This window comes from Mirounga angustirostris, unplaced genomic scaffold (assembly GCF_029215605.1).
Source record: "Mirounga angustirostris isolate CCGP_5_RB_7025 unplaced genomic scaffold, mMirAng1.0.hap1 SCAF_9, whole genome shotgun sequence".
Lineage (NCBI taxonomy): Eukaryota > Metazoa > Chordata > Mammalia > Carnivora > Phocidae > Mirounga > Mirounga angustirostris.
The window spans coordinates 37,982,163-38,008,759 of NW_026991717.1; the positions used below are offsets into that span (position 1 = coordinate 37,982,163).

Consider the following 26,597-nt stretch of genomic DNA (forward strand, 5'->3'; position numbering starts at 1 on the left):
GCAACCCTCAGTTTGTTTCCTGCGATTAAGAATTCCTCATATCAGTGAGGTCATATGATACATGTCTTTCTCTGAATGACTTATTTCACTCAGCATAAAACCCTCCAGTTCCATCCACGTCGTTGCAAAGGGCAAGATCTCATTCCTTTTGATGGCTGCATAATATTCCATTGTATATATATACCACATCTTCTTTATCCATTCATCTGCCGATGGATATCTTGGCTCTTTCCACAGTTTGGCTATTGTGGACATTGCTGCTATAAACATCGGGGTGCAGGGCACATCTCATTCCAAGCGCTCAGTGCCACATGTGACTTAGCGGCTAATGTAGTGGACCGGGCAGGTCTAGAGAATGAAAAGAGAAATGGGTGGCTGGGGTACCGTGGCCACTTGGTGTCCTAACCCTGGCTGCTAAAACGAGTCTCTACCAACATCTGTCAAGTACATCACATGATACGCTATTGGGCACCACGATTTCTGTGAGTAATTTTGATGACTCTTGTGTTGCTATTTTAACATGGATTGTTACAAAGATTTCAGTATTCCTGTATATATGATTATGATATCATGCAGATATTCATTAAACCGTGGTTCTAATGCTAGCGCTGAAAAACATAGCCCCAGATCAATAAAGACAGAAGGGGAAGTTAGATGTGTCAGTTCTCCATGAGGGAGACCAAGTAATAAACCCCACGCTCTGTGACGTTTATTTAGGAACCATCACCTTGGGAAATAGGGAAAATGCTGAGAAATAAAAATCGACATTCTAGCAGATACACTTTTAAGTTTGGAAAATGGTGACATAACCAGGGCTAAAGAAAGGCAAAAAAACAAAGCCTGGTGCCCTGGCTTCGAGATCCTAGCCAGAGTAAGGCACACAGCCAAGCTGCCCCACTGCACGTGTAAACACTGAGAATTCCCCTGTAGGCTCATGGCCACTAGAACGCTGCCATTACGAGGCATCTCCCTTCCCGCCAGCTTTTTCCTATTAGGAGTGGCTTTACTGACGGACTAGCCTGTCATGTAGTGGTGAACGAGGGTAACTACAAGCCACTCTATAAAAAGCTTAATGCCTAGTATTTGATACATCAAAAGAATAAATGCAGCATAAAATAAACTCCCGGAAACCCGCTGCTCAATTTAAGAACTAGAACATTACCTATTGGTGCATCCACCTGTGTGCCTCTTTCCTGTCTTACCCTGCCTCCTCACCAGAGGGAACAGAGGCTTGAATTTTATGGTGCCCATTTTTTTTTAATTTTTAAAAATATGTAGCGGGCGCCTGGGTGGCTCAGTTGGTTGAGCGACTGCCTTCGGCTCAGGTCATGATCCTGGAGTCCCGGGATCGAGTCCCGCATCAGGCTCCCTGCTCAGCGAGGAGCCTGCTTCTCCCTCTGACCCTCCCCCCTCTCATGTACTCTCTCTCATTCTCGCTCTCTCAAATAAATAAATAAATCTTTAAAAAAAAAATATGTAGCTTTATCATATGTGTATGCATCCCCAAACAAAATATTGTTTAGTTCACTTGTTTCAGCTTTGTGAGTGTGGTATCATGACGATGCAGTTTTCCGCAACCTGCCTTTTTCATACATTATATTTGACCAGGTTACATGTGTAGCTGTAGTTCATTCACTAGCTGAATATGTAGGTTTTTTATTTATACATTCTCCTATCAATGGACGTTCGGCAGCCTCCAGTTTTTTGCTCTTGTAAACAGTACTGTGAGGAATATTCTTATGCATGTGCAAGAATTTCTCTGTAATATATCTAGTTCAGTTTTATAAAATATTGCCAAAGTGTCTTTCAGTTGTACCAATTTACAATTAATAATTTGAATAATCTAACTTGTAGATTCTTTTATTGTTTCCTATGTACACAATTACATTAGCAGCAACTAATGACAGTATTGTTTCCTTCTTTCTCTTTATATCTGTGCTATGCTTGCCCTATTGAGCAGACACCGTTGTTTTGTTCTGTTCTCTAAGGAACAGCGACTTCCAATGATTCACCATTAAGAATGATGACTACTGTAGGCTTTTTTTAAAGAAAAGATAACCCTTTAATGTTAGGAAGTTTCATTTTATTCCTGCTTTACTAAGAGCTTTTCTCATGATTGGATGTTGACTTTTACTGAATGCCTTTACTATTTCTGTTGAGATAATCATATAACTTCTCCTTTAACCCATTAATGTGAAGAGTTAATGTTACAGGTTTTTATGTTGAATCATCCTAATATTCTTGGGGTAAATCTAGCTTAGTCATGACGAATTGTCTTTATCATACACTGTTGGACTCAATTTGCTAATATTTTGTTTATAACATTTCCATCTATGTTCATGAGGGATTCTGGTCTGTTATTTTCTTTCTCACACGGGCCTTGGCTCATTCTATTTCAAGGTTGTACTAATCTCATATGAGTTGGGGAGTATTGCTTCTTTTGATATTCTTTATAAGAGTTGGTATAAAATCAGAGTAGAGGCGCCGGAGTGGCTCAGTCGGTTAAGCGTCCAACTCTTGATTTTGGTTCAGGTCATGATCTCAGAGTTGTAAGACCAAGCCCTACATCCGGCTCTGTGCTCAGCAGGGAGTCTGCTTGAGATTCTCTCTCTCTCTCTCTCTCTCTCTCTCTCTCTCGGCCCGCCCCCCAACATGCACACGTGCTCTTGCTCTCTCTCCCTGAAATAAATGAATCTTAAAAATAAAGTAAAATAAAATAAAATTAGAATAATCTATCCTATGAAAACCTGCTAGTAATTGCCTAAAACCAGCTAAGCTTGATTTTTTTTTTAAGCCACTGATTCAATTTCTTTAATACTATTGGAAACTCAGGCTTTCTTATTACAGCTTTGACAAAGTATGTTTTTCTAGAAATGTTTCCCTTAGGGGCGCCTCGGTGGCTCAGTCATTAAGCGCCTGCCTTCGGCTCAGGTCATGATCCCAGCGTCCTGGGATCGAGCCCTGCATCGGGCTCTCTGCTCCCTGGGAAGCCTGCTTCTACCTCTCCCACTCCTCCTACTTGTGTTCCTGCTCTCTCTGTCAAATAAATAGAAATGTTTCCCTTTCTAATAAGTTTTAAAATTCACTTATGTAATGTTATTATCCGTGGTGTGTGCATCCTATCTTTTTAACCACTTCTGTATTTGCAGCTTTCTTCTGTTCTTTATTATTGCTTATTCATGCATGCTACTACTCTCTTTCTTAATGAATCTTACCAGAAGATCTATTTTCTCTGGCGTCTGCTCGTTGATCATCTTTATGGTACATTTATTGCCCATGGCATTAGTTTTTGCTCTCATCTTTACCTCTCCCTTATGCTTTGAGTTTATTCTATGGGGGTGTTTTCTTTCCTCTTTTCCTTCCTCTCTGCTCTTCTCTAGCTCACTAATTTTCAGTCTTTTTTTCCTAATGTAAGCATCTAAAGGTATAAATTTCTCTATAATAATTACCATTTTTGCTGCATCCACCAGTTTTGATATGTAGAATTTTTATCACATATCCTATAGCTGTCTTTATACAATGTTCAGTTTCTATTATGAAGTCTTACTTGACTCATAAATTATTTAGAAGTGCACTTTCTTTTTTTTTTTTTAATATTTATTTATTTATTTATTAGTGAGCGAGTGAGAGAGAAACAGCATGAGAGGGGAGAGGGTCAGAGGGAGAAGCAGGCTCCCCGCTGAGCCGGGAGCCCGATGTGGGACTCGATCCCAGGACCCTGGGATCATGACCTGAGCCGAAGGCAGTCACTTAACCAACTGAGCCACCCAGGCACCCAGAAGTGCACTTTCTAATTAATTTCCAAACTTGGGGGGGGTGTCATTTTTCTTTCTGTTTCAGACTTCTAGCTTAATTGCATAACTTAGATCTATGATCATAGGTCATGAAAAGTGATTTATGTAAACCATATCATTTGAAATTTGTTGAAACTAGCTTTATGGTATTTTATATGGTCAATTTTTAGAAATGTTCATGTGTACTTGAAAATGTCTATTCCTTGATGGATGGATGCAGACTAATTTACATCCACTAAATCAGACTGGTTGACTATATTATTCAAATCTTTCTTGACCTGTTAATAATTGAAAGCATTGTACTGAAATCTCCCATTATATTAGACTAGTCAATTTCTCTCCATAGTTCTATAAATTTTTATTTTATGCGTTTGGATGCTATTTTAGTAGGTACCCACAACTGTGGTATCTTCCTGATGAACTAAACCTTTTATCATGATAATGATAAAAGGCCCTAGTAATACTTTTTGCCTTATAGTCTATTTTGTCTCGTATCAGTAACTACACCAGCTCTCTTTTCATTAGTATATGGCTGGTATATCTTTTTTCATCATTTTACTTTCATCCTTTCCATGTTCTTTTATTTTAGTTGTGTCTAAGTTTTTTTCTTTTTATTCATTCATTTATTTATTTTCTTTTAGTGAGCTCTAAGTCCAATGTGGAGCTCGAACTAATGACCCTGAGATCAAGAATTGCATGCTCCACCAACTGAGCCAGCCAGGTGTCCCTAGGTATGTCTAATTTTTTTTTTTAATCTAAGACTGAGAATCATTTTTTTTTTAAGATTTTTAAAATTTATTTATTTGAGAGAGAGAGAGAGAGCCCTGGGGGGAGGGGCAGATGGAGAGGGAGAGAGAATCTCAAGCAGACTCCATACTGAGCACAGAGCCCTACGCAGGGCTCGATCCCACAACCTTGAGATCACAACCTGAGCTGAAACCAAGAGTCAGACACTTAACTGGCACCCCTGAGAATCAGTCTTTTAATTGCTTGCTACTTATACTTCTTATGATTACTGATAATATTTCCATTTCTACTATCTTTTTACTTTCTATTTGCTATTTTCTAAAAGTCTTTCTTCCCTTTTTTTTTTAACTGAGTTGATTTTTTCCCTAATTCTATCTTCTCCTCTACTGGTGTGGAAATTATATCTTCTCTGTTTTTAGTGATTATCCTTGAAATTTTACGGTTTAACAAAGTCTGAAGTGAGTCAGTACCTAAACCTTCTCAGGAAGTTCCTACAAGGAACTCCACTTGACTCTCATCAGCCTCACCTCATCATTATTGTCCAGACCTGGCTCCCATCCCTTGTCAACCCCACATATTGTACACCATCATCATCTTCCACTAGTAGATTTATGCAGACAGTGTTTGTTTGTATTTATCTACATGTTTACTAATTTCTTTGCCTACTGTTTCTTCTTGCATTTTTAGACCTTCTTTCTAGGATCATTTTCCTTCTTCCTGAAGTAACTCTTCTAGAAGTTGTTTTAGAGAAAGTCTGTTAATGGTAAAATTCTCAGTTTTTTCCTAAAAATATCCCTTGTACACCTTCATGTTTCTATTTCATACTCATTCTTGAAAGATAGTTGTGCTGAGTACACAATTCTGGGTTAATGGTTATTTTCTCTTATACTTTGAAAATATTTTTCTGCCTTATAAATTCATGGTTGCCATCACCATCTAATTATTGTTTCTTTGTAGATAATTTATCTTTTCTCTCTAGCTGCTTTTAAGATCTTTGCCTCTAGTGCTCTGTGTTGTCTCTACAATATGTTCAGGTGTGGGTTTCTTTTTTTTCTTTTTTTCTTTTTAACCTACTTGATGTATGTTGTGTTTCTTCTGTCCATGGGTTCATGTCTTTCATCAGTTCTGGAAATTTGTAGCCATTATTAGCTTTTCAAATATAGCTTTTCTTTTAAAAAAAATATTTTATTTTTAAGCAATCTCTACACCCAACATGGGGCTTGAACCCACAACCCCAAGATCAAGAGTCACATGCTCCACCGACTGAGCCAGCTGGGTGCCCCTAGCTTCTTCTTTCTTCTATCTTTCCCCTTCTTCTGGGATTCTGACTGGAAATTTTTTAGACCTTCTCATTCCATTCTCCCTTCTCTTAACCCTTCCTTCATATTTCTCATCTCCCTATGTGGAACTCTAGGTAATTTTCTCAGATCTGTCTTCCAGTTCACTAATTCACTATTCAGCTGTGTTTAATCTGTTGTTTAGCCTATCCCCTGAATTTTTAATCCACAATTAAATTCCATTTGCTGCTTTTTCAGATATGTCCAGTCATTTACAATAGTCTCTTCACTTTGCTTATTTTTTTAAATGACAACTTTATTGAGATATAATTCACAAGCAATAAGATTCACCCTTTGAAAGTATACACTTTTATAGTACATTCACAGAAGTTGTGATACTATTACCATTATCTAATTCTAGAATATTTCTGTCACCCCAAAAAAGAAATTCCATGCCCATCAGCAGTGACTACAAATTTCTCTCCACCCCTATCCTCCAGAAACCACTAATCTATCTCCTGTCTATATAGATTTGCCTATTTTGGACATTCCATAATGTTTCTAAGGTTCATCCATGCTGTAGCGACTATCAGTACTTCATTCCTTCTTATGGCTGAATAACAGTCCATTGTGTGAATATACCACATTTTGTTTATTTATTTACTAGTTGATGGACATCTGGGCTGTTCCTACTTTTGGCTATTATGAGTGATACTGCTCTGAACATTTATGTACAAGTTTTTGTGTAGATGTATATTTTCATGCTATAAGACATATAAAGAACTATGGGGCCAAGAGAACGTACCCAAGAGACACAGACTTTGAAGGGGGGCTCCCTTCCCAAAGCTGAGCTTCAGACCTCACTGAAAATTATGTGGTTGCAGCCCACTGGATGGCAGAGAAGATTGGAAGGTGGCATGGGTCAGAGCCTGTCCTCAGTCTCTGGAAAGTCAAGAAATAACTTTCTGGGGCACAGGTGAGCCTCTCTCGGGGAGCAGGGGGGCAGGCAAGCAGGCACACATAAGCTGTATGGGCTCCGCTGCTGGACAGAGGCCTGGAGCACCTATTATCCATGTTAGCCCCTGCAAGGTGATCACCAGGCTGGACAGGGGCTGCAAGTTCATGGAGACTGTGCATTCTCAGTGTCTGGCTGGGACAGAGCACCACGGGAAGTCCTCCCATCCATACCACCCTCCAAAGGTTCAGCGCTAGAACCAACAGGAGAAGCCCCTTCCTCCCCCAAAGTCCTTCCCGTGCCTTCTACGGGAAAAACTCATCATGCTCACTGTAAGGCAATATGGCTAAAGGAATGTTGCCTATTATCACACAGCAGGTATTGATGAGCGAATTCGGACCTGACAGTCAATAAATTGATGATTGGCACACCAAGTATCTAAGTCTTGAGTACAGGGAAATAGAAGCTTATACAACCATTGGATCAGTAAGGGGAGTAAAGAGAAGGGGGGCTTCAACTGTGACTTCTGTCTGTGGCTCCCACATGGGTGGTTCTCAAGGTTTGCCCCGAGGCTACTCTGATCTCTGTAGCCTCTTGGAAGCTCCCACCTACCCTTTCAAGCTCCAGCACCATTGCTGGTAATTCTCAAGCACATCCAGAAGCTGCTGTGAACTCACGTCTGCTCAGAAAGTCGGCCTGCAACACCTCTGGAGAATTGTACCCTTTCTGTTTCTCCTGCCTTCAGAGCCTCTCCCAAGGGCCTCTGGTTTGCAGACAATACTGGAAACCCACAGGGCAGAGGATTCTGGGAAATGTAGTTTCTGCTTCCCTGCACTGCAGAGGAAACCTCAGAAGGTGGGGACAGTGACAATACACAATCCCTTAGAGACCTGAGCTAAAGTGGAGTCTTGAGTCTTAGATCCCCCACATTGCCACTGGCTCAAGGGGGACTTCCCAGTAGCCCCAGTAGCCGCTGAAATGGACATCTGCCCTCAGGGCCACCCACCCTTCCCTTTGCTTTCCAGTCAGGGCTTCCTATACATCTCAGGTTTGGGATGTTTTGTTTGATTGATTTTAGTGCTGAAGGGCCTTGGAGATTTCCCCTACTTCCTGCATACCCAACAATACAAGTTTTTTTTTTTTTTTTCAGGATGTGGTTTTTTAGGGAGGGAGCCCTTCAGAGAATCTAGTCTATCACACTGCCAAAAGCAGATGATCCAAGTGTGTATGTATGTATGTATGTGGGTATTTATTTAAAATCAGCTCCTCACCCAGCATGGAGCCCAATACAGGGCTTGAACTCAAGACCCAGAGTTCAAGATCTGAGCTGACATCAAGAGTCGGATGCTTAACTGACTGAGCCACCCAGGTGCCCTGATCCAGATACTTTTTTTTTTTTTAAAGATTTTATTTATTTGAGAGAGAGAATGAGAGAGAGCACATGAGGGGGGGAGGGTCAGAGGGAGAAGCAGACTCCCCGCCGAGCAGGGACCCCGATGCGGGACTCGATCCAGGGACTCCGGGATCATGACCTGAGCCGAAGGCAGTCGCTTAACCAACTGAGCCACCCAGGTGCCCCCAGATACTTTTTTAAAGAAAATGATTCCAACTCTGAGCACTCCCACAAAGTCAGTGGAGTAATTTTGATGCTGCTGCTGGTAAGAGAAAAAAACTGAGAAAGAAGTGATTCAGCCTTGTGGCTGTATCCCAGAGGCCTTTGAGGATCTGATGAAAGCTATAATTAAAGAAAAATATATCCTCAAAACATGTTGTATACAATTTCAGGTGGTTCAAAGACCCCTGATGCCCATTCACAGACCCTAGCCATAGAGAGTAAGAACATGACCAAAGAGAAATAAGGCCCCATACAAAATCTTGGCCCAGCTTTTATAAAGAGGACAAAGCCATTGGGATTTTTCTCCCAGTGCTTTTTTTTTTTTTTTTTTTTTAAGATTTATTTATTTGACAGAGAGAGACACAGCGAGGGAGGGAACACAAGCAGGGGGAGTGGGAGAGGGAGAAGCAGGCTTCCTGCTGAGCAGGGAGCCCTATGTGGGGCTCAATCCCAGGACCCTGGGATCATGACCTGAGCTGAAGGCAGACGCTTAACGACTGAGCCACCCAGGCGTCCCTCTCCCAGTGCTTTTCTAAAGAGAAAATAAAAGCATCTCTAGTTAAATGTTCAGTGTTCACCATTTTTAGCATATTAGCTTTAAATTATATCAAAGATATAGTTGAGTTTTTCATGTTGCATTAAAAAAATGTGCAGGGGGATGGACCCCTTTGTGTAATTAATGCCTACACTGTCTTTATGCTTATTTCACAAAGACTGAGCATAGTTTCACTAATAAGTTATTGTAAGAGTTTCTACTTGTAATAACTTTGCTTTTATGAGATTTTCGCCACTTAATTTATGTCAAGACCTTAATCAGGAACAAGCTCCCAACTCAAACAATGCTCTTATGGGGAAAAGAGTTTTATGCAACGGTCGGTTTTTTTCAGGAATGCCCCAGGTGAAAAAACTGGACTCTCTTGTTTCATGCATGTTAGTCTTGCCCCCACTCCCGCCCCCTGGCTACCTTTCAGGGTCCCCAGGAAAGAAATGGCATAGCAGAAAGACCTGGGAGTCCACTCTGACTTCTGCCAGGAAGACTCCGGCAGATTAATTCACATCTCCAAATTTCCATTTAATCATCTGTCCAGGAACAATGACAATATCCACAGACTGCTTGGGCAAGGACAGTAAGGTTGCAAACAACATTGATTCCCTGCACACTATCCTGGTGCAGCTCAACAAATGTTTATTGACTGTAACTGAGAACTGGTTCTGGTTAATTGTCTAGCTAGGAAAAAGGATCCAGCTTTGTCTGCTCGGTCCATTTAGAATTATGACTTGCCCATTGTTCAGTGGGGGATCCTGTAGCCAAACAAATGAAATGTTAATTGAAAGCCAGGCAACGAGGGTTTTTTGCTTTAGGTGGAAACTTAATTCCCAGACAATCCATACATTATGTATAAACTGCCTTGACCTGCTTCTGTGCTTGGCACTCAGGCCAGCGCCCAGCACAGGAAGATCATGGGAGGGTATGGGGGGTGAGGGCAAGGGTAGGGGTGAGTGACCCAGTTTAGAGCTTCCCTCTCACGCTGCAGGGATGAGGATACTCCTGGCCATTGGGGATGAACATGCAACTTGATTCATCATCAGGATACACCGTGGTCACCTCTGCTACAGTCCAGAAGGTAATCTTTCTGAACTCTCCTGCCAGGCAGAGTGCAGCTACTTCCAAAACCACTTTGCAGTTTCTAATAAAGTGAAATATATCCTCACTGTATGACCCAGCAGTCCCGTTTACCGAAGAGGTACTTAACTAAGAGAAATGAACATTTGTCCACACAAAGACTTATGTGTGAATGTTCTAGCAGCTTTATCATAATAGCCCCAAACTGGAAACAGCTCAGATGTCCTTCAACTGGAGCATGAATTAACAAACTGTGGTCCATCCAGGCAAGAGAATTCTGCTCAGTAATAAAAGGAACTGAACTCTTGGGCGCCTGGGTGGCTCAGTTGGTTGGGTGACTGCCTTCGGCTCAGGTCATGATCCCAGGGTCCTGGGATCGAGCCCTGCATTGGGCTCCCCGCTCTGCGGGAAGCCTGCTTCTCCCTCTCCCACTCCCCCTGCTTGTGTTCCCTCTCTTGCTATCTCTTTCTCTGTCAAATAAATAAATAAAATCTTAAAAAAAAAAAAAAAAGGAACTGAACTCTTAATATATACGACAACATGAATGAATCTCAGGACCCCGAAGTCCTGAATCTCAAAAGCATCATACTAAGTGAAAGAATCCAGATGGAAAGAGCTAGATGATTTGTATTTATATGGAATTTAAGAAAAGGCGCAATTATAATGGCGTAAAGAAGGTCAGCAGTTGTCAGGGACTGGGGGTGGTGGGAGGGGAGTGACTAAAAGGGGCACGAGGGCATTTTCTGAGGTGATATAATTATTCTGTAACATGACTGTGGTGGTGGTTACATGAAAAGATACAGTTATCAAATCTCATCGAATTGTGCTTAAGATTAAAGAATTTCATTGTAAATTGTACCTCAAAGAAGCTGATTTTTTTAAAAAATTATGTGACTTGCAGGTATCAAGTTTATCTTGCAGTAAAACCTGAGACTAGCGAAGCTTACTTGAGTTTGATCTCAGACTCATTTTTCAGGTAGGTCAACGGACCTCAAAAGAATTCCCTAGGACCTTGTTCTGAGCCTGTGGTAGCAAAAGCTGCCGCAGGCTTCTAGAACTGAGCTTATGTGGTGCTTTCTGCTTCAGGAGTCCATAGGTTCAATAGTCCAGAAAGGAATTCAGGTCATTCCTGTGTTGTGGAACAGAATACCGAACCACCTGGTGGGGCTCAAGGGGACCCCAAAGTCCTTCAGACGACCCCCGGGGGATGGGGCTGAGGGAGAGAGAGAATCCTCAAGCAGACTCCCCGCTAAGCGAGGAGCTCAATACAGGCCTTGACCTCACAACCCTGAGATCATGACCTGAGCTGGAATCAAGTCAGACGCTTCCCCGACTGAGCCACCCAGGTGCCTGCTGATCTAGTCAGCACTTTCTGTGGATTAAGCATCACCTTCCCAGAGCTTCCCACCCAGGAAACATCGTTTTTGCCACCAGGATGATTATCACAAGTTGTCAATCTTCTACCACCCTCGTGGAGCCTCCCAATGACCTTGGAAGGCGGCTGTTGCGATTGTCCCCATTTTGTAGGTGAAGAAACCAAGACTCAGAGAGCTTGGGTGGCTGTTCCAGGACCACACAGCCCTGAATCAACCCAGAAAGGGCCAGACCCTACCTAAGGCTTCTCTCTTCAAAGCCCTCACTTTCGGCAGCATGCTGTCTCCCCGGTGAATGGCTCTCCTACTGTTAAAGGATCAGGCCTCTGAAGATACTTTAAGAAGCTAAGGTTTTCTAAAGACTAATAGCTCTGGGTCTCTGTAACACTCCCATAGGTGCTTAAATTTCAAAGTCTGACAACAGAGTTCAGAGCTAACAATTCTTTTGTTTGTTTGTTTTTTAAATGTTTTATTTATTTATTCATGAGAGAGAGAGAGAGGCAGACGCAGAGGGAGAAGCAGGCTCCCCGCCTAGCAGGGAGCCCGATGCGGGACTCGATCCCAGGACCCTGGGATCATGACCTGAGCCGAAGGCAGACGCTTAACCGACAGAGCCACCCAGGCGCCCCAGAGCTAACAATTCTTAAACCGTTTTTAGAAGCAGGTATTACTCATCGCTGGCTATGGCCATGGGAAACACTCCCTCGGGCCTGCATGGCCTGTCCCAGCAGTTCGTGTGGGGGCTTCTGAAGTACACAGGCCCCAGAGGAAGGACTACACTATTGACAGGCTGCGTGGTTTGGGGCAGGTGACTCGGCTTCTCTGTGCCTGAGTTTCCTCATCTGTCAGTGAGGGAAAAGTTATTCCTACCCCTTAGGGTGGTTGTGAGGATTAAAGGAAATCCTATACAAAAAGCCCTTGGGGCACCTGGGTGGCTCAGGTCATGGAGTCGGGGTCCTGGGATCCAGCCTGCTCAGCGGGGAGTCTGCCTCCGCCCCTCGCCTCCCCTCTCCTCTCCTGCTCTCTCGTTCTCCAGTGCTCTCTCTCAAATAAATAAATAAAATCTTAAAAAATAAAAATAAAAAAAATCTTTAAAAGCCCTGAGACCAGGACATAGCACACAGCAATTGTGCAATAAATATTAGTTACGACTGAAAGAAAAGGACCCTGAATTCCTTTCTGGGCTTTGAAACTATGGACTCCCGAAGCAGAAAACCCCACATAAGCTCTGGTTCTAGAAGCCTCCAACAGCCTTTCCCACCACAGGCTCAGAACAAGGTCCCTGGGAATTCTTTTGAGGCCCACTGACCTGCCTGAAAAAAGAGTCGAAAATCAAACAGAAGTAAACTTCACTAGTGTTCATTTCAGCGCTAAGGATATGACATCAGGACCCTGGCGGGCCCTCTCAGCTTCTTCCAGTTCTCAGCAACAGATGAGGTGGTGAGGGGGCTAGCTGAGCACAATTCAGCTTTAGGCTGCACTGGGGGAGGCAGGCTTCTGGACTAGGTTTGAATTTATAGCCACATGTAGATGAGACTGAGCTCTTTCATTAAGGAGTCGGGAAAGAGCACAGAATCTCCTGGTTCAGGGCTTTTGTTCGAGGGTGCAAGCCCAAGGAGTGAACTGTCCCCTTCAGTTTCTCCTGCCCATCAGATCAGAAAGGGAGCAGCCCTGGTTATGTACTACCTGGCCTCACTGATCGGCCCAGGGTGGGCACCTGCCTCAAGCCAGGCCAACCAGAATCCCTCACTGATGATTTAGAATTGTGCCCAGAAGAGTCTGGGCTCATTCTGCTTATCACCGTGGAAGAGAGGTGAACTTGGAAGCTGCTCTCTGAGGCCATTTGCTGTCATGCTCCCTAGGATGCAGGGAAAGCCAGGTTTCAGGGAGATAGAAAGATGGAACAGAAACAGAGTTGGAGGAAAGTGACTTTCTGGGTTCTCCAAACCCAGGCCCTGGGTCTCATCTCTTCTCCAAGACCCAGCTGCATCCTTGTGCTTAGATTTCTTAAGATGTCCCTGTATCCTTATACTATAAAATCCCCTTTTGTTATCAACCTGTCCCCAGTTGTTTCTAACAGTCTCAGCCCCAAGAATCTTCCTGAAAGCAACTTGAGGCAAACACCTCTTTCTGTCTTCTTCCCCATGGTGTGACTTCTGGTCACCTTCCCAGCTTCCTGGAGGGCAACTTCAACCTGAACAAGGGTGTCCCCCGGGCGACACCACTGGACAGGGGAGGCCAGTCTCCAGCTCCTTCTGTGGCCCCTCCCTCTCCCCCCAGTCCTGGCCCCCACTCTTCTCTGGGGCCTGTCCTTGTGCAGCCTTCCAAACACACATCATCCCTGTTTCCTGCACGCAGAGGTCCCCAGATCAGGTGTTTCCTGACTACCTTTCTTCCCTGTCCCAGTTCCTCTTTGTCTGCCCCCGTGGCTCTGTGTGTCATACCTCCCAGGTGGTGGCTGCCAGTTAACGGGGCCTTCAAAGTCTCCCAGGCAGCCAGTGCAGGGAGATGTTTGGGAAAAAGAAACATTTTCAGAAGTTCTTAAATGGACTTGAAAGAAAGAGTGCTGGCTTTGGAGTGAGGAGACCGGATTCTGGTCTAGCTTCGCTTCTAACTTGCTGTGTGACTTTAGGTTCCAGTTGCTTCAGCTGCCGAGTGACAGAAATAGATGAGATCAAAGGCTTGCCAGGGAGCCCCCTCGAGGTGCCTGGGTCATCACCTTGGAAACCGTATCAAAGGAAAAGGGATGGCCCTGTGGGGCTCCGTTTCTCTTCGCTCAGAGTGGCCCCACTTGTATCCGCTTTCTACCCTGAGCATCCTTGCCAGATGCTGCCTTAGCCCAGGTTCCCTAGAAGCAGAGCTCTAGGCAGAGTGTGTATGCCGCCACTTGGTGAGGGAGTGCAGTGCTAGGGAAGCTGCAGTGAGGAAAAGGGGGTGAGACAGACGAGGACAGAGAGCTTTGCTGAGGTGGCCACCATGAGCATCAACGATGCTAGATCCTGTGGGACCTTCTCTAAAGAGGCTCTGTGAAAGAGGGAGACAAATCATAAGAGACTCTTTAAAAAAAAATTTTTTTTTAAAGATTTTATTTATTTATTTGACAGAGAGAGGCACAGCGAGAGAGGGAACACAAGCAGGGGGAGTGGGAGAGGGAGAAGCAGGCTTCGCGCCGAGCAGGGAGCCTGATGCAGGGCTCGATCCCAGCACCCCGGGATCATGACCTGAGCCGAAGGCAGACGCTTAACGACTGAGCCACCCAGGCGCCCCAAGAGACTCTTAATCATAGGAAACAAACTGAGGGTTGCTGGAGGGGACGGTGGGGGGATGGGGTAACTGGGTGATGGGCATTAAGGAGGGCATGTGATGGAATGAGCACTGGGTGTTATATGTAACTGATGAATCACTGAACTCTACCTCTGAAACTAATAATACATTATAGTTAATGAATTGAATTTAAAATAAAATAATGAAATAAAACAAAACAAAACAAAACAAAACAAAAATAAAAGAGGCTCTGTGAAGCTTAGGACAGTTCATCCAGAAAGAAGAGAAGATTTCTCTGCCAACCCGTCTCTTGTTGGTCAAAGGTCCACTTGAGGCCAGAAGTTCAGGGGTGGGGCATGCGTGCGGTTGGCTTGTGCTGGAACGAGACAGGCGGCAAGCACCTGGAAGATAAGTGTGGCTGAGGGGATCTTAGGTGGCGCATCAGAAAGTATCTGGTATGGCTATCTTTGAAAAGGAGTGAGAGGGCGCCTGGGTGGCTCAGTTGGTTAAGCGACTGCCTTCGGCTCAGGTCATGATCCCGGAGTCCCGGGATCGAGTCCCGCATCGGGCTCCCTGCTCGGCAGGGAGTCTGCTTCTCCCTCGGACCCTCCTCCCTCTCATGCTCTCTGTCTCTCATTCTCTCTCTCTCAAATAAATACATAAAATCTTAAAAAAAAAAAAAGAAAAGAAAAAGAAAAGGAGTGAGAACATCTGCTACATAAAAGTTGAAGGAATCTTCCCAGCTGAAAAGTGCCTTGACACTTTTCAGTGGAATGGCAGCTCAGAGGGCTGAGACCGTTCGCCCTTCTTGTGTGCAGGAACCATGTCCCAGAGAGTTGCAAGCGAGATACCTGGAAATGTGTACCCCTCAGTGCCCAAAGGTTGGTGCCACCTTTGCTCTGTCTCCGCTCCCCAAATGTCCGTGCAGTTTGAGAGTACATGAAGATGATGTTCTTAAAGAGTCCTGATGGGACAGGAAAGAGAGGGACTGATAATCCCAATAGGCTCGGGGAGGGGGGCAGTGGTATTCATCATGTTCATTCAGGGAGGCCTGGCCCCTGCTGCGAGCCTGGGCCCCCTTCCACTCAGGGGCAGCTGCCGGCTCCAGATGGGAGATAGATTTGTTGGTATTTAAGGGATTGGAAGATTAAATGGGCCAGAGAAGCTTCCTCCACACAGCCTCATCCTCTAACGACTGGAAGCCCAACCTTGGGTGTTATTAAACCGATACTACATCATAGGCACTTCACGCCCCTTCCTTTGAAGTCCAGCAGGCTTGCAAAGCCGGCAGAGAATAAGAGATTGGGGTCAGAGCTGGAAGCCTCAATCCTTCTTCTCTGGCATATACATAGAGCCATCTGTAGAACAAGATCAGACTCTCCAAAATCAAACCAGGAATCCAGTCTGAGCATTGTTGTTGGCTGACCTTGGGGACACTACTTCAGCTCAGGATACTGGCTTTCTCTGCTGCCAAATAGGGACATCGGAGCAAATGAGAGGGAAAAAAGCTATAAAGCCAACATGCTCTTTAGTGGGGCTGGGGTGGGCACTGGGGTGTGTGGCCTGTGGGCTGCTGGAGCCCGGGGGCGGGGGGAGCTGATGGAAAATGACCCCAAGGCAGGCCCCAGTCACAGCCAAGATAGGACATGGGCTCAAATCTAAATGAGAAGGAATAAAACTCAATAAAAGTCTCCCAAAGGAAAGTAGAGGCAAGAAAATGGAATGGAAATAGGCTCAAACCCATCATCTCACTCAGGAAACATCAGGTCCAGGGTCAGACTACGGCTCCGAACAAACCCACCAGCACCAAGCTCTGTGCCAAGCGCTCCATCTGCATGACGTCCTGTAACCATCACATCCCCCATGCAGTAGATGCAACAGGTTTCTCCTTGTTGCAGATGGGTAAACTGAGGCTGGAAGGGGTTGAGCAATTTACCCCAGTGTCACAGCTAGTTAGGACCAGTACCAGGATTGAAACCCAGGCAGTCAGCTTGCTGATTGTTCTCAGGTTTTGCCCTTTGTTCTTTCTTCTCACAGGGACACTGTCCCCCCAAGCAGCCTCTTAGGTTCAGATTATCATCTCTATTCCCCTGGTTCACAAGTCAGTCTGCCCTGCTCCCAGGTCTGGCCTAAGCTTCAGATCCACGGGCCCAACAGCCTTCCTGACCCACCTCAAGCATATGTCCAAGGAAGAATTCTCATTTACCATAAACTTGCTCTAGCCCCCTTCCCAGAGGGCGCCTCCACCCCCCACCCAGCTGCAGAACCTGGCCAGAGCCTGGACTCTTCTCTCCTCACCCCTGACACCGGAGGCACCACCATGGTACCCACCATGCAACTGGGCTCATCAACTCTCTCCTTCCCACCATGGCTTTGAGCAGTGCAGGACCCTCCCTAGAACAAATGCACATCACGTGCTCCACCTGGTGGTCTCCGGTCCTGCCTCTTCTCATCCACCCCATTTGTCTCATCCAAAACACAAATATGATGGTGCCACTTCCCTACCCCCAAACTCTTGAACTGCTTCCCGTTGTTCCCAGGATAAAGGCCCTCTTCATCTGCACCCTTCCCCAGGCCACCTCCTGTTGCTCTTCCTTCATGCACTCTGCTGCTCTCACTGAACTTTCCTTTTCTCCAAACACCAGCTTCTCTCTGGATGCTGAGCCTCCTAGCTGGCTGTTCCCTCTGCCTGGAACACTTTCCCCCACTCACTGTGTTCCCTCCACTCCTGCTCAGACTTCATTGTCATCTCAGAAGTCCAAAGTCACAACGGGAATGTCCATCCTCCAGAAGCCTGGTCTGACCCCACCCCCTCCAAGTCTCCGCTCACACCCTTTACCAATGCCTCCTTCCAGCCACCAAACGTACACCTTACTAGAGCTGGGTTCGTCCATTCCTGTCCACACAGTGTGCTACTCACAGCAGGGAGTTAATACATGTTTGGGAGGGACAGAGAGCAAGTGACTTTTCCAAAGCCACAAAGTCCGAAAGAGTGACAAATCCAGAATTAGAATCTGCATCAACCCACTCCACGCCACCCCAGGTTGGAAAGAATTCGCTGCTCCTCTCCGTCCTACCCTCTGATCCCGCCCTTTATTTAATTCCTAGCGTCAAGGGCCACAGAGGTGACATTTTAGGAAGCGACATCTTCCATCTGAAAAAGGAAAGCGCGTGGCGCAGTGTGGGAGGACATAATTCCCCCCACCCCCGTCCCTGTCCCCAAAGACAAGGGAAATCCAGCCTCGCCTCCTCCCCAGGGGAGCATCCGGAACAGGTGAGTCGTACCCCAGGTCCCTACCCCCCCAACACCCGTATCCGGTGTTGCCTAGGCCAAGCTTCCCGCCCGGACGTCGCCGGCGACCCCAGCAACGTCCAGCCCCCACCGGGCCACACGCGTTGCGTGCGCAGGCCCGTGCCCCGCTCCACGCCGCGGACGCCACCACCGTCGCGTCCCTCCGCCCCCGGGCCCGGCGCGCCCCGCCTCCCCCGCTCCGTCCGTCCCTCCCCGCGCCCCTCCCCGCGTCCCTCCCCTTCCTCCCCGCCCGCGCCGGCCCCGCCCCCGGCCCCGCCCCCGGGCTGAGAGCTCTCACGCCCCCGCCCGCCCCGTGCCCGGTGGCCGCCCTGGCCACCGCCCCGCCGCCGCCGGGCCAGCAGAGCGCTTCCCCAGCTTGGAAAGCGGGCCGAGGCGCCGGCCGCCGGCAGGGCAGCCATGGAGGCAGCGGCGCGGAGGCGGCAGCATCCGGGAGCGGCGGGCGGCGCGAGCGCGCAGCCGGGCGCCTCCTTCGTGCAGGCCAGGTGGGCGCGCGCCGGCGCGGGGAGCGAGGCCGCGGCCCCCACGTGATGCGGGGCGGGCGGCGGGGGCCCGGCTGGAGGAGCCCGGGGTGGGCCGGGGGCTGCGGCCGGAGTCAGTCTCCCCTGCGCTGCCCTCGCTGCGCCCTGGCGCCTGGGCCCCGTCTCCACCGCCCTTTCTCTTCCTGGGGACGCCCCGGGCCCAGGCAGGCTCAGCAGCCCCCGGCGCCCCCTTCCCCCCGGGCCGGCTCGAGGACAGTCGCGCCTCTGGGGAGACCAATCTAGGGGTCCAAGAAACTCGGGGTTGGGGCGGCGGGCCCCAGGACCCCGGCGCACACTCCGCCCCCAACGCACCTGCACGCCCGGGGCGCCACCTCTAAGTTCTCGGGGTCCCTCCAAGCGGAATAGGACTTGGATTCTGGTGTCAATCGGGAGGCTCACTCCTTATCCCAAGAATGTGAGAATGGAAATTCAAGAGACAGCGAAGTGTGTGGAAGCTCCCCTCCCGAGAAAGAACGAGGAAGGGCTTTTCTCGTTTGGCCGTTCCCTTTTCTCACTAAGGGCAAGAAGTTACTGGTTTATATAGTTGAGACCAGGAGGGGCAGAATAAGAAACACGGAAACCACGTTTTAGTCTTTCCCTCCATTCTGCCTTCATCCTGTTGTGCAGGCCAGAAACACTCCTTGCATTAAGTATCGTTGGTGTGCCTAGTGCTGTGGTGGGCACTGAAGGGGTGGGTGAGGTGAAGCCAGAAGGGGCTAAGAGGTCATCTTGGAGAGCTTGGTGGAGGAAGTGGCACTTGAGCTGAGTCCAGAGTATTCAGTAGGTGACTCAGGGAGGAAAAGCTGTTCCAGTTGGGGGAGGAGGTGGTGGAAAGTTTGGGGAGAGGCAAGGGGTCAGTGGTGCTGGAGCTTTCTGGTATACAGCTGCAAGAGGATGTGGACTGACTGGGAAGGGCCTTTCCTGGCAGCAGGGCTGGGACCAGAATGAAAGCCTAGACTGCAAATTTTAAAGAAATTTAAGGAGACGCTCACTCTCGGGCACCCCTGTGTTGGGCCCTGTGTGCCTCACTTGCCTCACCCTAGTTCCTGCCCTAAATGGCAGGTTAAAAATGTAGCCTTTTTCTGGTAAGCACATGGGAGCCTCGGAAGGTTTTTGAGCACTGGTGTGCTCAGAGTCAATTTTAGGAAGTCTGTGGTATGATTTGAGATGAGGGGAGAAGTCTGAGAGACTTGGCTAAGGGTAGCTCTTTCTCCTGCTACTGAGGGTCGTTTCTGTTCTGGATCCCCTTCAAGTTGGGGGTCTTTGACTGCCCTGAACTGTAGCAGCCCAATTAGAACAATCTGTGGGTATCAGATATGATCTCACTTTATCTCATGTGTGGGGCTTCCTAAGCAGTATCTTAGTCTGGTTCTATTTTGTATATGTGGAAACATATACATACATATTTTGTATATGTACAAAAACATATTTCGTATATGAGGCCCAGAGAGATAATATCATTTGCTGGCAAGAACCAGGGTCTAAACCCAGGGCTTCTGTACTATTCCACTTGGGCTGCTGCCAGCCACGGTGCTCGCTGGGGATGGCACAAGGGCTGACTCACTTCCAGGGTATCCCTGCCACCCTGCTAGGGTACCTCTAGGACCATTTTCAGTATCATTGTAGCTTAAGACAGTAGGCAGAATCAACCTGTCCAGTTCCTAAGATGCTTGGATTTCCTCACCTGCATCCATGCTTAGCTTACACACCTCTGATGACACAGTGTTCACTATCTTTCGAGGTAGCCCATTCCAGCTTCTGCCTGCTCTGTTGATAGTTTTTGTATTGCTATCAAAGTAATACATGCCTATCGTTAAATAGCACAGAAGGGCTTAGAGTAAAAAGCAGTGGTTCTCTGTTCCACCTTTCCCTGGCACCAGAGAAAACCACAGTAGCTTCTTTTAGCTGTTTCTACTAGAATTAAATTCATATTTTAAAATAGTATTAACAAATACTATGTAACACTTTCCATGGACCAGAGCCCACTCTAAAGTTTTGCACGTAAAATTCAACCACAACTCTTGAGGTAGGATCTACTGTTACCACTCATTTTATAGATGGGAACATTGAGGCCCAAGAGAGGTTAAGTAACTTGCTCAAGATCTGGTTGGTGGCAAAGCTAGGATGTGAACCCAGGTGGTCTCCGAAGTCCATATTCTTAAAAGCTATGCTCAACTGCCATTTCCTGATTTATCATTTTTTAAAAAGATTTTATTTATTTCTTTATTTGACAGAGCACAAGCAGAGGGAGCAGCAGTGGGAGAGGGAGAAGCAGGCTCCCCGGTGAGCAGGGAGCCGGATGCGGGGCTTGATCCCAGGACCCTGGGATCATGACCTGAGCTGAAGGCAGACACTTAACCGACTGAACCGCCCAGGCACCCCTTGATTTATCATTTGTACCTTCTAAGATAATATTTACTGATTTCCTGTTATGATTTGGCTCGCTTATACCTCCCTCATCTTCACAAGATGGTTCATCTATTCTCAGTTTTTAAACTATTCTTAGTTTTTCTCTTTGTTACCTTTGTAGCCTTAGGGAACATCCATACACCATTATTTCCTTTTGGGGGAACTATAGGCATTATCTCTTTATTCCTTTTTCAAAGAAGAATAATAGGGCGCCTGGGTGGCTCAGTTGGTTAAGCGACTGCCTTCGGCTCAGGTCATGATCCTGGAGTCCCAGGATTGAGTCCCGCATCGGGCTCCTTGCTCAGCAGGGAGTCTGCTTCTCCCTCTGACCCTCCCCCCTCTCATGCTCTCTCTCTCTATCTCATTCTCTCTCAAATAAATAAATAAAATCTTAAAAAAAAAAAAAAGAAGAAGAAGAAGAAGAATAGTCCCCTACCCTAACGTTTGGCTTTCCCTACCCTTTCCCCTAACTCCTATCCTCTATAGTTTTACTTTCATGTTCTCAAGTTTAATGGTATTTACCTGCTGTTTTTAGGCATAGTTGTCTTCCATGTTTTGTGTGTGCATGGATTCTAAACTTTGAAAATCAGTATGCAATGTTTTTATGTTTAATGTTTAATGTTTTAAGCCATGTAAACATTCCCTACAGAGCCAAGGAATGTTTAACAGTACCATATGCTCTCTTATATTGTTTTTGTTTTTCCTGGGGTTTCTAATTGCCTTTCTTTTTCCCTCTTATTTGCCTTCATTTTCTCATTTTTTGTTCAAGCTTTCCATCATGTCAGGTATTTTACCATTCTTTATATAGAACCAAAATTATTCCCGCTATAGTCCCCTGCTTGACTCCACCATGGCTGAGTCCTTCCTTTTCTCCCAGGCAATCCTGCAGATGCTGACTGCTTTGAATATTTCAGCTGTATGTTATGTGTTCCCCACCTGTCATGGTATCAGTTCCCCCATATGGTAGACTTGGAAAGCTGTGGAAGAGAGAAAAGGCCATCCTTGTCTTGGGTTACCTGCCATGGACTGATGTTCTCAGCTGCAGTTTCTGATGACTGAGATCTAGAGCTGGCACAGGCTGGGGGCTCAGTGTGTGAAGTCTGTGGAGTCAGGAACTTGGGACGGGCTTGAGGTTGCTCATCCTCAGGACAAGGACTAGGGGAGAGGATGCCTTCACCCTCCATAATCTGCCACCTGTGGTCATAGTCCCAACAGAAGAAAACCAGTCAGATGCTAACCAATCTTGATTTCCAAGTTGAGTGCCCTGTATCTGTCCTTTTTTTTCCTGCCTGCTAAGCCAGGCTGGACTACTGATGGGGATCTCCACTAACTGAGATGCCCTCTTGGGTAGAGGAGGAAATAATTACTGAGCCCCTAGTATATGCTAGGTATCCACAGCTTCCAGAGACCCATACCTGAGTACTTCCCCAGGCTTTCAAAATACGTTTCTCTTCTGTAGCAAACATTCTACTCCTTGCCCAGTTTGGAGGTTTCCAGAATAAAACACTGAGGGTTGTTATCCTCTTTCTCCCACCAAGTTCTTCAGGCCTGGAGGTTCTCACCACCTGCTTTTTGAGGCCTTGACTGATAGTCACTAAGGGGAAGGGCAGGTGGGCCCTCTAAGCCAGTCCCTCATCTCAGACCCATGTCAGAGCAGCCCTCACAGCGAGTTTCTGACTATCTGCCCAGTCTGAAGCCCAGCCATTCTCTCACTTCTCTTCCTCTCTACTGATAAGCCGGGGCATTCAACTCCATGCAGTGTCTTCCTTCCACTCCAGGTCTTCGATCCCACTTTCCTGCTTTTCTGCCTCCTTAAATCCACCCATCCATGCTTTCAGGCTCTCTTCCTTCATGCAGGCTTTGCATACTGCCCCAGGCCTTACTGAGCCTTCTCTGTCTTGATCTCTTCATATGGCACATAGTTTATTGTAACAGAAACAGAAGAGGAAACTATTTAGAGCACAGTTCTTGAGTTCATATAGACACAGGTTTGAATTTATGCTGTTCGGGACTCTTGGGTTGCAAGTGACATAAAGCCAGTGTGAACTACAGCGCCCTTAGCAAAAAGGAATATATTGGCTCATGTGGCCAAACCGTTACCTGGGGGCTGCCTAGAACTCGCAGGGCTTTGCCTCTTCCTTTTTCCTGGTCTTCTCTGCAGGGTTGCTTCATTCTCGCCTGGCTGTCCTTTGAGGCTGGCTCCTTGGCTACAGGCAGCCCGGGAGTTGCATCCTTAGCACCCCAGCGCCAGAAGGGAAGGCACTCTTTCCACCAACTCTGATTGGAAAAGTCCCACCGGGCTGGCTTAGGTTACAGGCCCTCCCTGTGGCCAAGGGAACATCATCTCTTACTAGAAGAGGCATGGAGTGGGAAATAGGCTGACAAAAAGAGTAGTTGCTGTAGCCCCTTACTACGGGGGTGGTCTTGGCTAAGCGCTCAACCCCTGTAAGCCTCAGCATCCTCATCTGTCACACAAGAGGGGAACGACCTCCTGGTATTGCTCAGTCAGTGAGATGGTGCAGGTGAAGCTCCGAGCATAGCACACACTCAGCACTCAATAAGTTGGGGGGTGGGCACTGAGTAAAGGGACAAGAAGACTTAGTTGACCCAAGAAAGGCCCACCCCACCTGTCTTGCCAGCCATCAGAGGATGGTAGGACCCCCTGTCCCCCACCCCAGGAGCTTGCCCCTCTGCCTCTGGGCTGCTTTACAAGCCCACTGTGGGCCGTTCTTCGATTGGCTGAGAGGGATCCCCAAAAGTTACAGAAGCAATAGGAGCACTGAGAAGACCTTCATGTCGCCTCTAATATTTGCAAGTAAAACGAATGAGTAACTAGAGATTGAGATGGTTTTAAATCAGCCAGTAATTGCTAAGTGTAAACCAGGAACTGAGCTGAGAACTCTGGGTAATATGGGCCATTCACACAGCTCTGCTCTTGGCACAAATAGAGCAATAAAACTCACACCTCAGTCATCTTAGGAAGTAGCAGGCTGCTTGTCACTGGAGGCATGCAAGTAGTGTCAGGGACATCGTAAAGAGGATTTGGACTCTGACGCGGTGGGTGAGTTGAGAGAACCTTAAAAGTCACTCATCTTCTTGAGGGGCTAGATATAAGCAAAACTCCAGGCCTGTGATGTCATGGCTAGACTAGGAGTTAGAGATGAAGCACCCCTGTAGTGGGGCTGGTGGGGTTTTGGGAAAAGCTTCATCGGGGAAGCCTTCCTGGAGGAAGTGGCGGATGCACTGGCCCTTGAACTTCAGCTCATCTGTGAAAAGCAGATGGCCAACGGCTTTGCAGGAGGGACAGGCATCCAAAGATGTGATGTCAGATGATGTTCCACTTCTTGCCGTGTCTCTTGGATCAGCTTGTCCCCTGCTGGCTCGTTGCACTGTGGGTTAGTGAGAAGAGTGACTCCAGCAGCCCTGTTCTTACTTCCTCCTAGTCCAGGAACTGAGGGAAAGGGCCTGTTGATCCCAGTCTGCGGTCTATAAGGCAGATCTCACTAGAGGCCGCTGATGGGTCCAGCTCAGGTCACATGCCCATCTGGTGGCCCAATCACTGTGGATGTGATGATGGCAGAGAGGTTAAAAATATAAGCTATGGAGTCTCATCATTTAGGCACACATATTTGGCTGTGTAAAATGGGGATAATATTCCAACCTCAAAGGATTTCTGTGTGGATTAAATGAGATAATGCATGCAAGCAGCTATAATGGGCCCGGACTATAGTAAATGTTCAATAAAGGTTCACTGCTGTCATCTGTCATCATGATTCACATTTTCCAGCCACATTGCATCCTCTGCCCCATTTCATCTCCCGGTCATTCTATAGGCGAGAATGCCCAATACCAGTTTGGCAGTTTCCTTCCTGAACCACAGAGAAGCTAAGCTAACAATAGGGCAGCCGGAATCCATTCCCAGGACACGTTCCCCTTGGCCTCAGAGCCAGTATTTCCAGCAAAATTCCTAGAAATTAATCCTCCTGCCCTCAAATCCCCATATCTCTCTGTGGCTCATCTCGGGGAAGATTGTCCTGGGCGGAGAGAAGAGCTGACCCCTGTTGTCCGGTTCCTTCCCAGGCACAGCGCCGCCAAGGCTGATGAAGCTGCAGGCACAGCTCCCTTCCACCTTGACCTCTGGTTCTACTTCACCCTGCAGAACTGGGTTCTGGACTTTGGCCGCCCCATTGCCATGGTGAGTGTGAAGCCGTGGACAGAGCCCCTACCAGCGGTGAGGACACAGTGTGACTTGAATTAGCCGAGTGACCTTAGACAAGTCACTTTCTCTACAGTAAACTGCGAGAATAGGCCTGGATGCTTGCATGTCCTTTAGCTCTGTGTGTGTGCCAGCAAGCAGGGGTCCTGGGGGCCTGCATAGTCATACTGTGCCCTGACTCTCACAGGGGAACCAGTGGCCCTAAACAGGGAGAATGTGCCCCTCCCCCACCCCACCGTCCCACACCCGGCTTTAACCAAATCACCAAGCCATACAACGGGGTGTGGGAAAGAAAGCAGAGCATTCCCCATGGCCTTGGTATAATATTATTTTTCTGGAGGTAAAGAGTATAGGCTGATTTTGCATATTATCTATGACTCTGAGCCTCAGGGAAGTGTTCATGCTGGCTTGTGACACCATCCGCTTCCCTCCAGGGTACTCCGTGCATCAGTGGACAGTGGTGGCCTCCACAGAGATTAATACCGGGAGAGGGCCCAAGCCCCTGGCTTGTAATAAGGACATACGTAGATAGATAAATAGGTAACAGAATGTGAACAAATTGAGTGAGGTACCCCATGTACCAAGTTGTTAATTTGTGTGTGCGTCTGGTCACGATAACTATATCCAAAACTGGAACGGACATCTTGCACATGCTAGTGATAATGCAAATTAGTAGAGCCCTTTGGGAAAGCAGTTTGTCAAGGGGACAGCTAGGCACCTAGAACAGTTCCTGGCCTAAGCGCTCGATGCATTTTTACTTTTTTTATTTTTTTGAGATTTATTTTTTTTATTTTTTTATTTTTTTTAGAGATTTTATTTATTTATTTGACAGAGAGAGAGATAGCGAGAGCAGGAACACAAGCAGGGGGAGTGGGAGAGGGAGAAGCAGGCTTCCCGCCAAGCAGGGAGCCCGATGCGGGGCTCGATCCCAGGATCCTGGGATCATGACCTGAGCCGAAGGCAGACGCTTAACAACTGAGCCACCCAGGCGCCCCGAGATTTATTTATTTTAGAGAGAGAGAGCGTGCGCACACGTGAGCGGGGGAGGGGCAGAGGGAGAGAGAGAATCTTTTTTTTTTTTTTTTTAAAGATTTTATTTATTTATTCATGAGAGATAGAGAGAGAGAGAGGCAGAGGCAGAGGGAGAAGCAGGCTCCCCGCAGAGCAGGGAGCCCGATGCGAGACTCGATCCCAGGACTCTGGGATCATGACCTGAGCTGAAGGCAGACGCTTAACCGACTGAGCCACCCAGGCATCCCAGGAGAGAGAGAATCTTAAGTAGACTCCACGCTGAGTGCGGAGCCTGACTCGGGGTGGATCTAAGGACCCTGAGATCATGACCTGAAATCAAGAGTCAGGCACTCAACTGACTGAGCCACCCAGGCGCCCCTCAAAGCACTTTTATTGAAGGAACAATGATAATAATCATAATAATGGGAAAGTAGAAATAGTGGTTAACGTGCATTGAGTGCTCACTCTGTTCTAAACCCTT

General features: G+C 47.1%; 1 protein-coding gene and 1 long non-coding RNA gene across 6 annotated transcripts in view; one reads left to right on the forward strand and one right to left on the reverse strand.

Moving 5' to 3' along the window:
- On the reverse strand, positions 1 to 23,520 carry LOC135361555 (uncharacterized). Its single transcript, XR_010404974.1, has 3 exons — positions 22,990 to 23,520; positions 21,906 to 22,083; positions 1 to 348 (listed from the first exon to the last, which is right to left on the reverse strand). It is a non-coding gene; the product is annotated as an uncharacterized LOC135361555 (long non-coding RNA).
- The window catches only part of CLN6 (CLN6 transmembrane ER protein), a 20,496-nt gene continuing 12,134 nt past the window's right edge, over positions 18,236 to 26,597 (forward strand). For 3 of the 5 annotated variants that reach the window (XR_010404973.1, XM_064570246.1, XM_064570244.1), the window contains exons 1-2: positions 18,236 to 18,444; positions 24,970 to 25,084. Coding sequence is in view for 4 of the 5 variants with exons in the window: in XM_064570246.1 (XP_064426316.1) it covers positions 18,359 to 18,444; positions 24,970 to 25,084 (201 nt within the window). In the remaining variant the exon portion in view is untranslated. Of the gene's footprint in view, positions 18,445 to 24,969; positions 25,121 to 26,597 lie in introns of all 5 variants that reach the window. The other 2 variants (XM_064570245.1, XM_045899798.3) reach the window with 2 other exon arrangements.